Below are 12722 nucleotides of genomic sequence, written 5' to 3'. Positions count from 1 at the left end.
ATTTTATAATTTTATAATTGTGTTACTGTAATAGTAATGTCAGTCATTCATTCATTACTATACTGCATTTTTTGAAATAGTTGATTTGTGCGTTGTGCAATAATTTATAGCTAATTCCTGAATTCGTTATATTTCTTTACTAACCATTGCAGTACAACTGTTAGTTGAGGCCGCAAAAGTAAAAGAAAAGCTTTTACTTCCATGGCTGAGGCCTTGGTAGTCGAAAGTGCTCGGAAATTCTGATAAAGGTGGATCGGGTTCATTCATACATTTCTTTTTTCCTCACTAGCGAATAGAATATTCGCTATATTTCTAATAATTTATTTCTTTTATACGAGAATATGAATACAGCCATAAATAGTTATAATATCAGATATAGAAACGTACTGTAATACCTACCTGGGTTAGTAAAAGAAATTGAAAGTAGAATATTATGTGTTTAAATGAATCGGATATAAAGTCTGAGTAAGATATAAATGCATTATAAATTCAAATATACTTGCCAGTTATTTTAACTCTAGATAGTCGCATGACAGTAGTAACATATTTTGAAATACGATTAAATAAAATTTAGCTATATGGACAGCTTCATTTGATGAGAAGATAGCAAGAGGGTTTTATGCTATATATATCACTATTTTTGTAAATTTACCTTGTAAATGATAGCAACTAAAAAAAATGGAATGAAACTTGGCAAGCAAATCCCAACAATGCTCATTAGTACGCGTATTATAATTTCCATGCATGTCTAAAAATTTGACAACTATATGATATCAATACAAATAGTAAAAGAGTGATGGTGAATATTCCTATTTATTATTTTTTACTACTACTTTGAGGTTTTCGATATACGAATGAAATTTCATCGTTGTTCTTGGGTATAAAATGAGATATACCTAATGGAACTTCCTGTTTAGTGACATCATATTGAAGATACCAATAGCACAATTTACTACTACTATCACTTGATATACCGTTGATTGTTTCCACAGTATAAGCGTCAAATGTTGCATGATATTTTAATGTGTAATTAAATCGACTACTCATACCAGCTGCCATCTTCATAAATGTTAACATTGGGCTACCCGCTTTAGCTGATATGGACAGCGGTGTTTCATCTCCAAAGTCAAGGGTTGGGCAGTTATAACGAATAGTGTAGACTATAGTGACAACAGATGAATTAATAGCTCCACTAGGTGGTTTACAAGTTGCACTTTTTAAATCCAAAAATGTAGAACCAGTAATTGATGGTAGAACCGCAACTGTATTATCAACACGTCCAAATGTGCCATCATATTTACGCATTTTAAATAATGATTGCAATACTTTAGGATAATTCCAAGTAGTTATCGGAACATTAACTGATAATAAAGCTTGAATTGCATGAGCTGTTGCATATTCATTACCAAATAGGAAAGTTTTCGAATTTTGATTTTTTAGTAGATATTGAATAGCACGTTGGACAGCATTCTGATAGCCTCCAACACAATGCAAGGCCATGATTGCCATCGATGTCGAATCAACATCATACCAACCACCATCTGACTGTACTTGAAGTTCGCTTAAAAATGAAGCAAAATTCGAAGTATTCTTGTAGTTATTTAAACATAATGTTAGTAGTGCTAATGCATAAGGATATTGATGATTAAAGTCAATGTTTGGATTCTTTAACCGAAGTGCCAGTTGTTGATTTAAGTTAATATTGGCAAATTGACTTGTATTGACGCACATTGCTTTTAATGCTAGCATAACATAAGCAAGTTGGCCACCAGTAATAGCTTGCTGTGTTGGAGCCGGAGTTGTTCCATGTAAAACATACTTTTGCTGTATAACTTTAGTAAGATAGTCTTTAATACTCGCGGTATTATTGAATAATCTATATATCAAATAGATATATAGATTAGAAGAAGTTATAGAATATGCTTATTCCATTTCACATTCATTTCATGTAGTATATGCAGAGAATACAATATAATACCTGATCATAGCTGGATTAAATCCTCCTGCTAATCGGATTGCAAGAGTTACCTGAGCTGTCAAGGAAACAGTAGCCCATCCACCACTAGCCTTCTGTCTTTGAAGGACAAAACTGATACCGCGAGTTACAGTTTGTGTTGATTGTACTGCAACCATTCGCTCTTCAGCTAATAATTTTCAATAAACCAAGCAAACGATAACTATCAATTAATATTGATCGCAATTGATTTTTACTTTGCCTTATTTTGATCAGATATAAGTTATACCGTAAAATTTATCATTATTTCTTGTCGCCAGAGCAATTAATAGGATTAAGGTAATGATAGTCATAATTATACAGTAAGCCCAAGTAACTTTTAAGCCAAATGGAGACCTGAGGAACAAAAGGAAACAGAATAGAAATTAACTTTTGTTAACAAGTTCAGGATTGAAAATATACAGTAAGCTAGCTCCTGACGACGTAGTAAAAGCGTATTAAAGTTGCATTTCAACGTTTACGATTAAAATTAGTGGAGCTGTACTCAGTCAAGATATTTCTAGAGCATACTGCTAGTCTTGGTATCCAATTTAATCTTTCATGCTTTTGAAACGTAAGAGTGTATTTCTAACAACTCGGGAAACTAGCCCCAATCGATAAATCATATTAAGCAATATTTTCTGCTTTATGCGAACGATAGAACTGACATTATAAAAAATTTAGTCGTGACTTCTTACTATAAGTAACCAAGAATGGGCTATAAATCATAGCTACAGGTTGCAAATCAGAATACCTGTGAAAAATGTAGATATGGTGCTCGCATAATCCTAAAATATTGTCTTTTTCCCATTAAATTATAACTATAGCAGATTTTAGTTTAGTATGTTATTAATTCGGAACCTATTGAAAGTAGTAAACTAAGTAAGCCCTTCTTAGCATTGTACGGTACAACTAGAGCCATTAATTAGCTGGTGACTTAAATACTAATTGAATCAGTACTAGGTAAGAGCTTTACAATTAATAAAAGAAATTTAAACATAGAAAGATATCATAAATTGGTCAATTTCGAAATCGCTAGACCATAAAACCTGAAAATATGAGGAGATTTCTAGAAAAAGATATTGATTAAAAAGAATATCTTGTGTGGTATAACTTACTTTATCCTACACATATATATACATTGCTAAATGATTCAACTTAGCATTTGATCATTTCTTAGAGTTTTATCGAAGGTAAAAGAAAAGAATGCTTCCCTAGTGACCGAAATATAAATTGTAATAAGGATTCGCTCTATTAATTCACTAGTTTTAAACATGATTTATACCAATAGAGCGATAGATTCGCTACCGCCTACGATTGGAATAGAAACTTTTCGGTTTGAAATAAAATTGATGGACAAAAGACGAATTAAATCATCTCGAGTAAAAGGCTATCGATGACATCTTTTCTACGGATACTGCCTTCAATCTTAATTATAATTATATTAGTAATAATAAGACATTACTTTAATCGCTGCATCATTGGACCCCCTGTCTGAGTATGTTTAGGCGTGCGATTTTTGGCTAAATTATCATCCGAGATAAACCCAGTTTCAGCACCTTCAGATCCCATATTATGTATCCTTTAATAAGTCTAGATAGAAATATGCACCAACAGCGTATGAGTATTACGAGATAAGTATGCGTTAAGTTATGTAATAGAACATGATAAGTAAGTTTATTTACCCGTTTAGTACTGTGGGGGTTAAACAAGGCAAAAAAGTCGATAAATTCTCCACAAATCAGTTAGCTCGGCTTGAAAGCTTTGATACCTTTCACTATTAATAGTTGAGGTTGTAGACTGCCGACGAGAAAATTATAATGAACTAGAAAGCAAAGAGCGGGCCTTTTAATAGGAATCCGATATCGATCGTATCCTTTACAACTAATCGGTATACATTAACACCTTTATTCTATATCTTTACAGTTTACACTGCCTAACACTTATGTATTTGCAATGAGGATGATAAAATTCTCACACGGTCCAAAGTAAAGCTATAAAAGATGAAGGTGGAAACAAATATGGGAGTGGACATCAGTGGTTACTATAGCGATTCTGCTTAACACGTTTAAGGTATTAATATGGACCTTCTCAGTATGCAAGCTACAAGCTACTTGAGTATGATTAGTATAAAGTTGACTAAATAAATAAGATATGTTTTAAATTACAGTAGTATGGCTAGTCGTATTTAAAGATTCGATGTGACAAAGAAATATACGAAGGCATTTGAGAATGGCCGAATTAATTACCTTAAGTTCAGATTACAGCATAACGGTTACTCGAATCTACAACTTTCATTTCAATATCTTGCAATAGTTTATATATATAGTAAATAATCAGCAATGACCCTTTCTTACAGTTTGGTTATGGGCTAGATCGATTGTAACACAGATTTAAAATATTCTAATTATATTATCACAGATACTCTTTTAAGGACTGTTACGAAATAATACAATTGTTGTAGACATAGTATCGATAAGATCTATCATATTGAATAAGCTTGTTTATTCAGTATATTTCTGCAGTTGTTCTGTAATGATGACGATTAAGTCCTAGATAGCATATCTAAGAAAATAAGTTGTTATCTTATTATGAATAAGATAAGATTGTCGTTAACATTCATGGTACGTCCGTGTCTGTAATGATGACGATTAAGTCCTAGATAGCATATCTAGGAAAATAAGTTGTTATCTTATTATGAATAAGATAAGATTGTCGTTAACATTCATGGTATGTCCGTTATTGCACGTTACTGGTAATTGTCTCTTATATATAACGGCTCCTAACGCATAATAAAGTTAGTTCGGTACTTAAGCTCTATTGGACTCGTGATTGTTCAGTACTCAAGCCCTACTGGACTATTAAATTATTGTTACGATAAACTAGAAAGTGTAACAAGGGCTGTACTGAGTTATGGTCCCGTTAAGCCTAAATTGAATTCCTTATGAGATCCTTGTATTACTATTCCTCTTGAGATGATGGTAATTCTTGCAGATTTATTTTAGAAATTTACTCAGTTCGATATCTTCTACTGCCTAGTTTACAACTCGATTCTTGGTAAGAAGATTATAATTTCTTCAGATCCAATTTAGATATTTAGTAGTTGATACCCGGCTTTGTATCGAGTTTCCAACTGGATTCTCTTGGAGAAGATGATAATGCTTACAGACCCATTTTGGGAATTTTTTTCATCAAGGTTGTAATTCCATTGTTTGATGAGAATACCGATAGATCTGTTTTAGGATTTTATTCAATTAATATCCCCTCTAGTAAAGTTTGTAATTTGATTCCATTTGCGACGACAATACTAATAGAATTACACTCTAATAATTAAGCTTGTAATTTACTTGTTTTTGACCAGATAAATAAAATTGAGTAAATTCCTAAAATGCTATTTACATTATTTTACTAAGAGTAAACAAAAATTGTATGCCTCATTAACCAGATTGTGCTTATAACATAATTCCTCAAATTTTCAACTGATTCGTAATGAAGCAAATATTAACATAGCATACAAATCGAAGCTATAAACTGCTGTCTAATGAGGCACAGATTGTTATAATAGATTTTACTGCGAAAGAGGATTATATGGAATTAGCAGCTGATTGGCATAATTTATTTATTATTATTAATATACCTAAATCTTGATATAAATCTAGCAATGAATTGGAAATTAAGTTAGGATTTAAAATATACAAAGAGAGCTCTTATATGTTGGTGTCTACATCCTATCCGTCATGACTGAGCGTTAGCGATCAGAGATATACTGAAAATATGACAAAATTTAGTATTGATAGCGTACAGCTAGGCGTGCAAACATCAGCTAGTTTCTTCATAGTTATTTTGGCCTGAAATCAGTAAGGCATGTCGAACAAATACGTCTGAAATAGGTAATAACGATGATAATAGACTATTTATTGTACAGTAGGCTGTTTAGGCTAAAGGCATTCATAAGCTCGCAGTAGTGAACATTTTCTGGTCTTTATTATCGCACGTATTATAAACGTCACCACGAAATTTACCCATATTAATTCCATTTACTGCAAATGAAAAGTAGTCGTCTATTTTGTATCTCTTTTCATCTGAATGATGCACTACGACAGATTAGTTACATAGCCTTAATGATAAAGTTGCAATCAGCAAGTCTCAGTTTTACAGTTAAACACTAGTAGACGTGATTTCTTATTAGAAATTTTCGCGCAACCATTATAAGATGATACCGATAAGATCCGATACCCATTTCTTTAAATATAATAATGATGATGATACTACCCATAGAATATGATATTACTAATAGCTTATGTACAAGAAAATATCGTTAAAACTAATCTATTTATAATAATATTAGGATGGTCACTATTTACTACAAATGAATTCTTGCACCAATTGCTCGATCTGTTATAAAAAGTAGAGTCCTGATGGATTGATAAAGTTAAAATTCCCTCATAAGGCTGTATATACAATTATATATTCGTACAATCGGTTCTTGGATCTGCTAAATACTTGTATAACGACAGAATAAAGTATTACTATTGGCTTGAAGACAGAAATTTCGATTCTCTAGGAAAACGATCATTACTCTAACAAAGTCTTACATTACCTTCCACACCGTTATATGTAATGGAATATAACTCATTGATCAAGTGAGCAATCCTTTACAAAATTGTACATAATCGATCCTCTAATCTGTTATCAAATAATACAGTGATAGAATATGGTATTGTTATTATTACTACGGTAGAAATTTTTGCTTTTTTATTAGGACGATCATCATGTAAGTAAAACTTTACTTTATCACTATAATAAATACTATCTATTTAGTCAAACTTTTCTTCGCAGAACTACACTTGAATAGCTCTCTAATCTGGCAGAGAAGCGACTTCAACGATAGTCTCAAGACAGAAGATTATTTCAATGTGAAGATTATCATTCAATGTGCCCAAGACTAAATGCCATAGAAAGATGACTACAATTTAATAAAAATCTTAAATACGGAATGAGCAAAGTTTAAATTAATTTACAGGGTATTTATCACATTTTAATCGAATTTAGTCATACCCATCATTTTTTGCTATATCTGAAAATTAGAAGAAAGGATGAAAACCATTACGAGTCTAATTATTGTCATTTAGTACCTCACATAGTCTAATGGAGATTTTTTTTTCCCCTCTTAATATATGCCTAACGGATATTACTAGAATTTCAGTTCACGGCCCATTATTTCTAGTTTCCTATTAATTATAGCCTTTGTAGGTATTGTATGAAATGATGAAAAGATGAAAACAGTCCCATTTTTATTCAGATATTCATTATTGTCAATTTTATTAGAAATCAACTATTATTAAATTCAGACTTTACGCTTCTACTGCAATATGAATTTCCTGGAAAGAAAGTAGTGAAGCTATTTGTCATAATGACCGCTATACCAGATATGCTGGTGAATTATTGGACAGGATTTGAGTGTGAGATTATATTTGTAATTAAATTAGGTTAAACTATTTATCGATGGTAATCGTTATACACAACACGTGGAGAAGTTACCAGGTACAATTTAAAACAAGTGATGGTATGACTCTAATAAATATGTTAGTTCAAATACTAAGAGCGATACTTTGATAATATAGTACGATCAGAAGTTGCTGGATAAGATTTGAAGGTAAAATAAATAAATAGGTTAAATGACGTAAGTTAAGTATTCATTGAGCGATGATTGTAATATCTGACGTGCATCGAAAGTTATCGCATAAAATTTTCTCAAATAGATAGGAGATTGTTAAATGTAGAAAACTTTTACGAGACCCATTACAGTAGAATATTTATAGTATTTAAATGAAACAAAAAATACAAACCAAGCTGCCATAAATTGATGGTCAGAATATAACGAAAGAACCTATTTCTTTATCTGCATTAATCCTGAAGCAATAATTAATTAGCTGGTAAAGTTACTACAGTAATATTAACTATCGCCGTACAGTATTCTTCTAAGTGCACGAATATACGTATTTAGATCTCATTTACAATAAAGATGCGTATATCCAAAGAAGTACCCTATCCATTTCTTTTGTGAACGAATTTATTAGAAAAGCCTAATAAAATATCTAATAATTCTAAGTAATACATCAATTTCTTATAAATATCAAATAAAACCGTGATTTTTCATATACTCTTCCGATACTTGCACGACTGTACGTGTAATACAGTAGTCTACACGATTGCATGAAGCCTAAAATTGTGGTCAACACTCAAGCTAAAATGAAATCAACATGTAATTGGCTACTTCTATGCTGCAGAGCTAAAGTATCACAACTCTTTAGGTCACAAAATTTATTGTTTTACTAATTAAATTAATAACTTTGATAAGATCAACTTTCAGAAACTTAAGTACCATGCAATATTTTTTTGTAAGTTTACTGCTTTATTTACTTCCGTACCATTTGCTGTCTAGTGACTGACACTTTCTATCAATTTGATGATGCCATCTGTTCAATAGAATATCATTGTCATATCAAGTTAAAAGTGAGAAGCGAGGAGGCAAAACAATTGCAAAGTTGACATTGTACAGCATTCGTATACTCAGATATACAGCTAAGAACAGCTGTACAGGTGCAATCCATTATGTTAATAGTTTGATTAAAGTTCAAAGGCTCTTTGTAACCATTTAAAATGCATTGGATATAATTAGAAAATAAAAAAATTCGTGAATTTAAATAAATTACAATAGAACATAAAGTATTTTTAACAAATACTGCTTAAATAGTCTTATTGCTCGATATGATCACTCAAGGTCCAAAGACTTATCTGGGAATACTGAATAGAATAATTGGTGAAACTGCTATTTGTGGATAAAATGACATTAGAAATGTATGCAATCAATATCAGTTATACTAATATTGATTAAGTGTAAATTTATAATGTAGTACAGTAAAAACTTGGGAAGTAAAACCTACAATTTTGGATTGCAGTGTATCTAAGATAAGCTAATTTAATAAGGCCATATCTTACTTTGCTGAACTTATTTACATTTTACTGAATTATTATCAATGTCTATGGCCTACGATAAATAAAAGCTATTTTAGCGTTATTTTGGGGCATATAGTGTGAAACGCCCAACATTATTTCGTGATTAGTCACATCGTCTTGAAGGAACCAATGACATAATTGGTTACTTGTTTGGCTTGAGATATTGTTAATTTTTTCCACCGTATAAGCGCTGAATGTAGCATGATATTTGACTGTAAATCGATATGCCGGATTGATTACTTCAGCAGCACGCATAAACGTTAGCATAGGGCTATCTGCTTTTGATGCCACAGCGACTGACTTTTCATCTGTTCGATTGACGTAAGGTAAACATTGGTATCGAACAGTGTAGACAATAGTGATAATACGAGATTCAGTACTAGCATTTGGCTCATCGCAGGTTACAGTTTTCAAGTCTAGATAAACTGCACTTGCCAACGACGGTAATACAGCAGCTGTGTTGTCAATTCTGCCAAACCCTTCGTTGGCGATCTCATATTTCATAAGTTCTTGGAGTACTTTCATATAATTCCATTTTGATATAGGTATTCTTTGCGACAGCATAGCTTGTACCGCATGAGCAGTTGTATACTCATTCCCGAATTGATAAGTTGTTTTGGATTGCTTGGAGAGTAAAGCTTGGATGCCTTTGGATATGGCACTATTACTACTGCTATCAGCACAATTTAGTGCTAAAATTGCCAAAGCTGTTGTATCTAAATCAGCCCAAGTTCCATCTGATGATTGCATTACTTGTAATTTGTGGACTAGATTCGATTTATATTTACTGTTTGTCAAGCATAAGCTTAGTAATGTTAAACTATAAGCATAAGGATGATTAAAATTTTTACTTGGATAATCTTCTAAATTGTTCATTAATTTTTGATTTAAATTCATTCCAAAAAATTGGCTTGTATCCTTGCACATAGCATGTAAGGCCATTACAATGTAAGCCAATTGGCCTGGTGTAATAGAAGAGTTGGCTTGATACATATCATTTTTAATTACTGATACATAATATTCATCGATAGAAAGAGAACTAACAGCGGATGATGAACTGGCAAAAGATGAGTGAAGAGAAGTTAGTAAGGAAAAAATTTATGATTACTTATACAGTCGGCAGTTGTAACGACTTGAATATAATTGTTATAAAGGTAATTTGCTACACTAAGCAATTAACATTACTAGGATGAGTTAATATAATAAAGAGGTGGCTTATCCTATGAATGCAAAAATGGCTGGTAAAGTAAAAGTAGCTGTAATGCAGTATCTACGTAATTACTGTACATCGAAAATCAATTGATGATTGGTATACATGATTTGACTGAGACACTTACTTTACCATTCGTGCGACATTTATTCCACTGCCTAAACGTAACGCAATAACCACTTGAGAAGTTAATGTGATGCTCCCCCAGCCACCAGTAGCCCGTTGATGTGCTAGTAAATAATTGGTAGCTCGAGCCACAACTTGTGAAGACTGAACCAGGATACGCCTATCGTCTAGTTATTAAATGGATTAAATCAATTCGGTTATTATTACATATACACAGTAAGAAATGGCTCCAATTGGCATATACTATTGCTGACAGTGTTACGGTCAATCCTAGTGATTGACCGTAACAACAGTAGCATTATTTTACAGTTACAGAATAACCCAAAGCAGTAGCACTAGGGTATTTAAAGAAGGATGCGTAGTTGAAATTAATTATAAAGGTAGTTCTTAATCAAGAAAAAATTGGGTCAATTTTTCGATTTCTTAGAAAGCAATATGATTTGCGATACTATTCCTTAATTACTATACATAGTAAGATGTAATAGCATACCATAGAAATTCCGACAGGGATGATTACTTTCTTTATTCAATTGTGATATGGTAAGTAAGACGATGGCGACGACAGTGATGGCAATAGCGTAGATCAGGAGTGCGATTTTCATCATCATCGATGTCCTAGAGAATAATATAGTGCCATAATTGTATTAAATTATGAAAAGAAAAGTAAGATTGAATACAGCATAAAGAAGTCATTGACTTTAGATTGTTTAAAAGTATGAAAATATTCAAGTTTATTGTTTCATTGTATTTAAATTCTTGTTATCATCCTACGCGTAATACTGTATCATTCAATAATATCATTACGGATATTGAGTAGCAACGATAAGTATAATAATCAATTTTGGATTTAGTAATTTTCTCTTGCTCGGAGAATAAAGAGCAATTGTCAAATATCGCCAGAGTATCCACAATGGTGACATTTATGTATATGCCAATCAATTTAAATAGCAAGGTAGCGCACACTGTACGACCGTACAATACTTGATCTAAAAATGGACGTTTTTCAAAACTACATCTATTAGTATAAAAATTGTAGATTGATGTTTTACTTCTTCCCTAACTCTACTAGATAGGGATCAGTAATCCATTGTATTTGTGCATGGTTGAAATTGCATTAAGGTACGATCCCTTGTACCAAGTATAATACTATTATTAATACGACTGTAAAAAAATGGCCGATTTTGCTGAAGTAACGGTCTACCATTAAAACAAGTTTTTTTACTATGGCATCGTATTGTACGTTTATTTTATCATCATATTCATGTTCTGCAGACATCCTCCTGCCTGTACATATCGATTTTGAACAGGAGTTGTAACAAATTGCAACTTTCAATTTTCGACGCCATCTTGCCATCGAAGTTAATCACGTAGTACATTACTTTTTTAATGCTATTTCGAGAGACATAGCATGGACCAATAAGCTTTCCAGTTGTCATTATAACTATCTGTATATAGTTGTACATCATGCATAGCAATATTGCACTCCTTCAACAATTTTCTTTTCCTTTATCAATACTAAATTGGCTTAATTACCTCATTGATTTGCGTAAGACACGGGCATTATCACTATTGAGATCGGTCCGACTGAGTCTTGCAAGATCATACTGATGTGTCGGTGTCGCATACGTGTGTTTGGCATCAGAATCCATGTTGAATCTAGAGAGAATAATATGAAAGCAAATGCCATCAGTAAAAATTCACTGGCAGTTGACAGTGAATCAACTATACTAGAAAGGGGCACTTTGAACTGATAATACTTTTCATTGACCGTCTACATGAGTACAATTATCTTCTACTATAAAGATCAATTTGTAATTTTATCCTTAGCCAATAATCTACAGTGAACGTGAATTATAATTCATAAATAATTCATTATTTGATACAAGCCGGCATGGAAAAGCAAAATTGTTCAACCTGACTGGCATAGCCTTTACTTTTACTAACTGATCAGAATAGATTGTATTTTACGTCTATGGTATTGAGTTGTTTCTTCTTCTACAAAGCCAATTTGTAATTGTATCAGTGGGAAAAAAATCTGACTGAAGTAGCTACTCGAAACAAATTGGCTTTCTTCTACGTCTATCTATCGTCTACTAAGTACAGTACTGATCTTGTGCTTCTCTAGAACTACTCATTTTATCAGTTTAGACTGTGTAAGCTCATCGAATCAACCGTATATATATATATATATATACATCAGTATTGTTACAGTATAATAAGGCAGAGTTAGTGGTCACTGGTCACCACCACGGTATTGCAAAATAATATTGTAAAAATCTGACTGAAGTAGCCATCACAAGCAGATTCACTTTCATCTTATGTCTCTCTATTTTGGATTGAATGAAGCTGAAGCTTTCTTCTCAGATCTAGTCT

The 12722-nt window shown here is 32.2% G+C and overlaps 2 protein-coding genes across 2 annotated transcripts; both read right to left on the bottom strand.

Moving 5' to 3' along the window:
• Positions 1-816: 816 nt before the first annotated feature.
• Positions 817-3565, bottom strand: TRIADDRAFT_53511 (uncharacterized protein; the record flags this gene model as incomplete). Its single annotated transcript, XM_002109421.1, has 4 exons — positions 817-1876; positions 1979-2144; positions 2244-2350; positions 3459-3565. The coding sequence occupies 4 exons, from the start codon at positions 3563-3565 to the stop codon at positions 817-819; spliced, it is 1440 nt and encodes a 479-aa protein (XP_002109457.1).
• A 5472-nt stretch (positions 3566-9037) lies between these two features.
• Positions 9038-11998, bottom strand: TRIADDRAFT_53510 (uncharacterized protein; the record flags this gene model as incomplete). Its single annotated transcript, XM_002109420.1, has 4 exons — positions 9038-10070; positions 10351-10516; positions 10840-10964; positions 11883-11998. The coding sequence occupies 4 exons, from the start codon at positions 11996-11998 to the stop codon at positions 9038-9040; spliced, it is 1440 nt and encodes a 479-aa protein (XP_002109456.1).
• Positions 11999-12722: the final 724 nt, after the last annotated feature.

The sequence above is a fragment of the Trichoplax adhaerens genome, genomic scaffold, assembly GCF_000150275.1.
Source record: "Trichoplax adhaerens TRIADscaffold_2 genomic scaffold, whole genome shotgun sequence".
NCBI lineage: Eukaryota > Metazoa > Placozoa > Uniplacotomia > Trichoplacea > Trichoplacidae > Trichoplax > Trichoplax adhaerens.
This window is presented reverse-complemented; position numbering and strand designations above follow the sequence as displayed.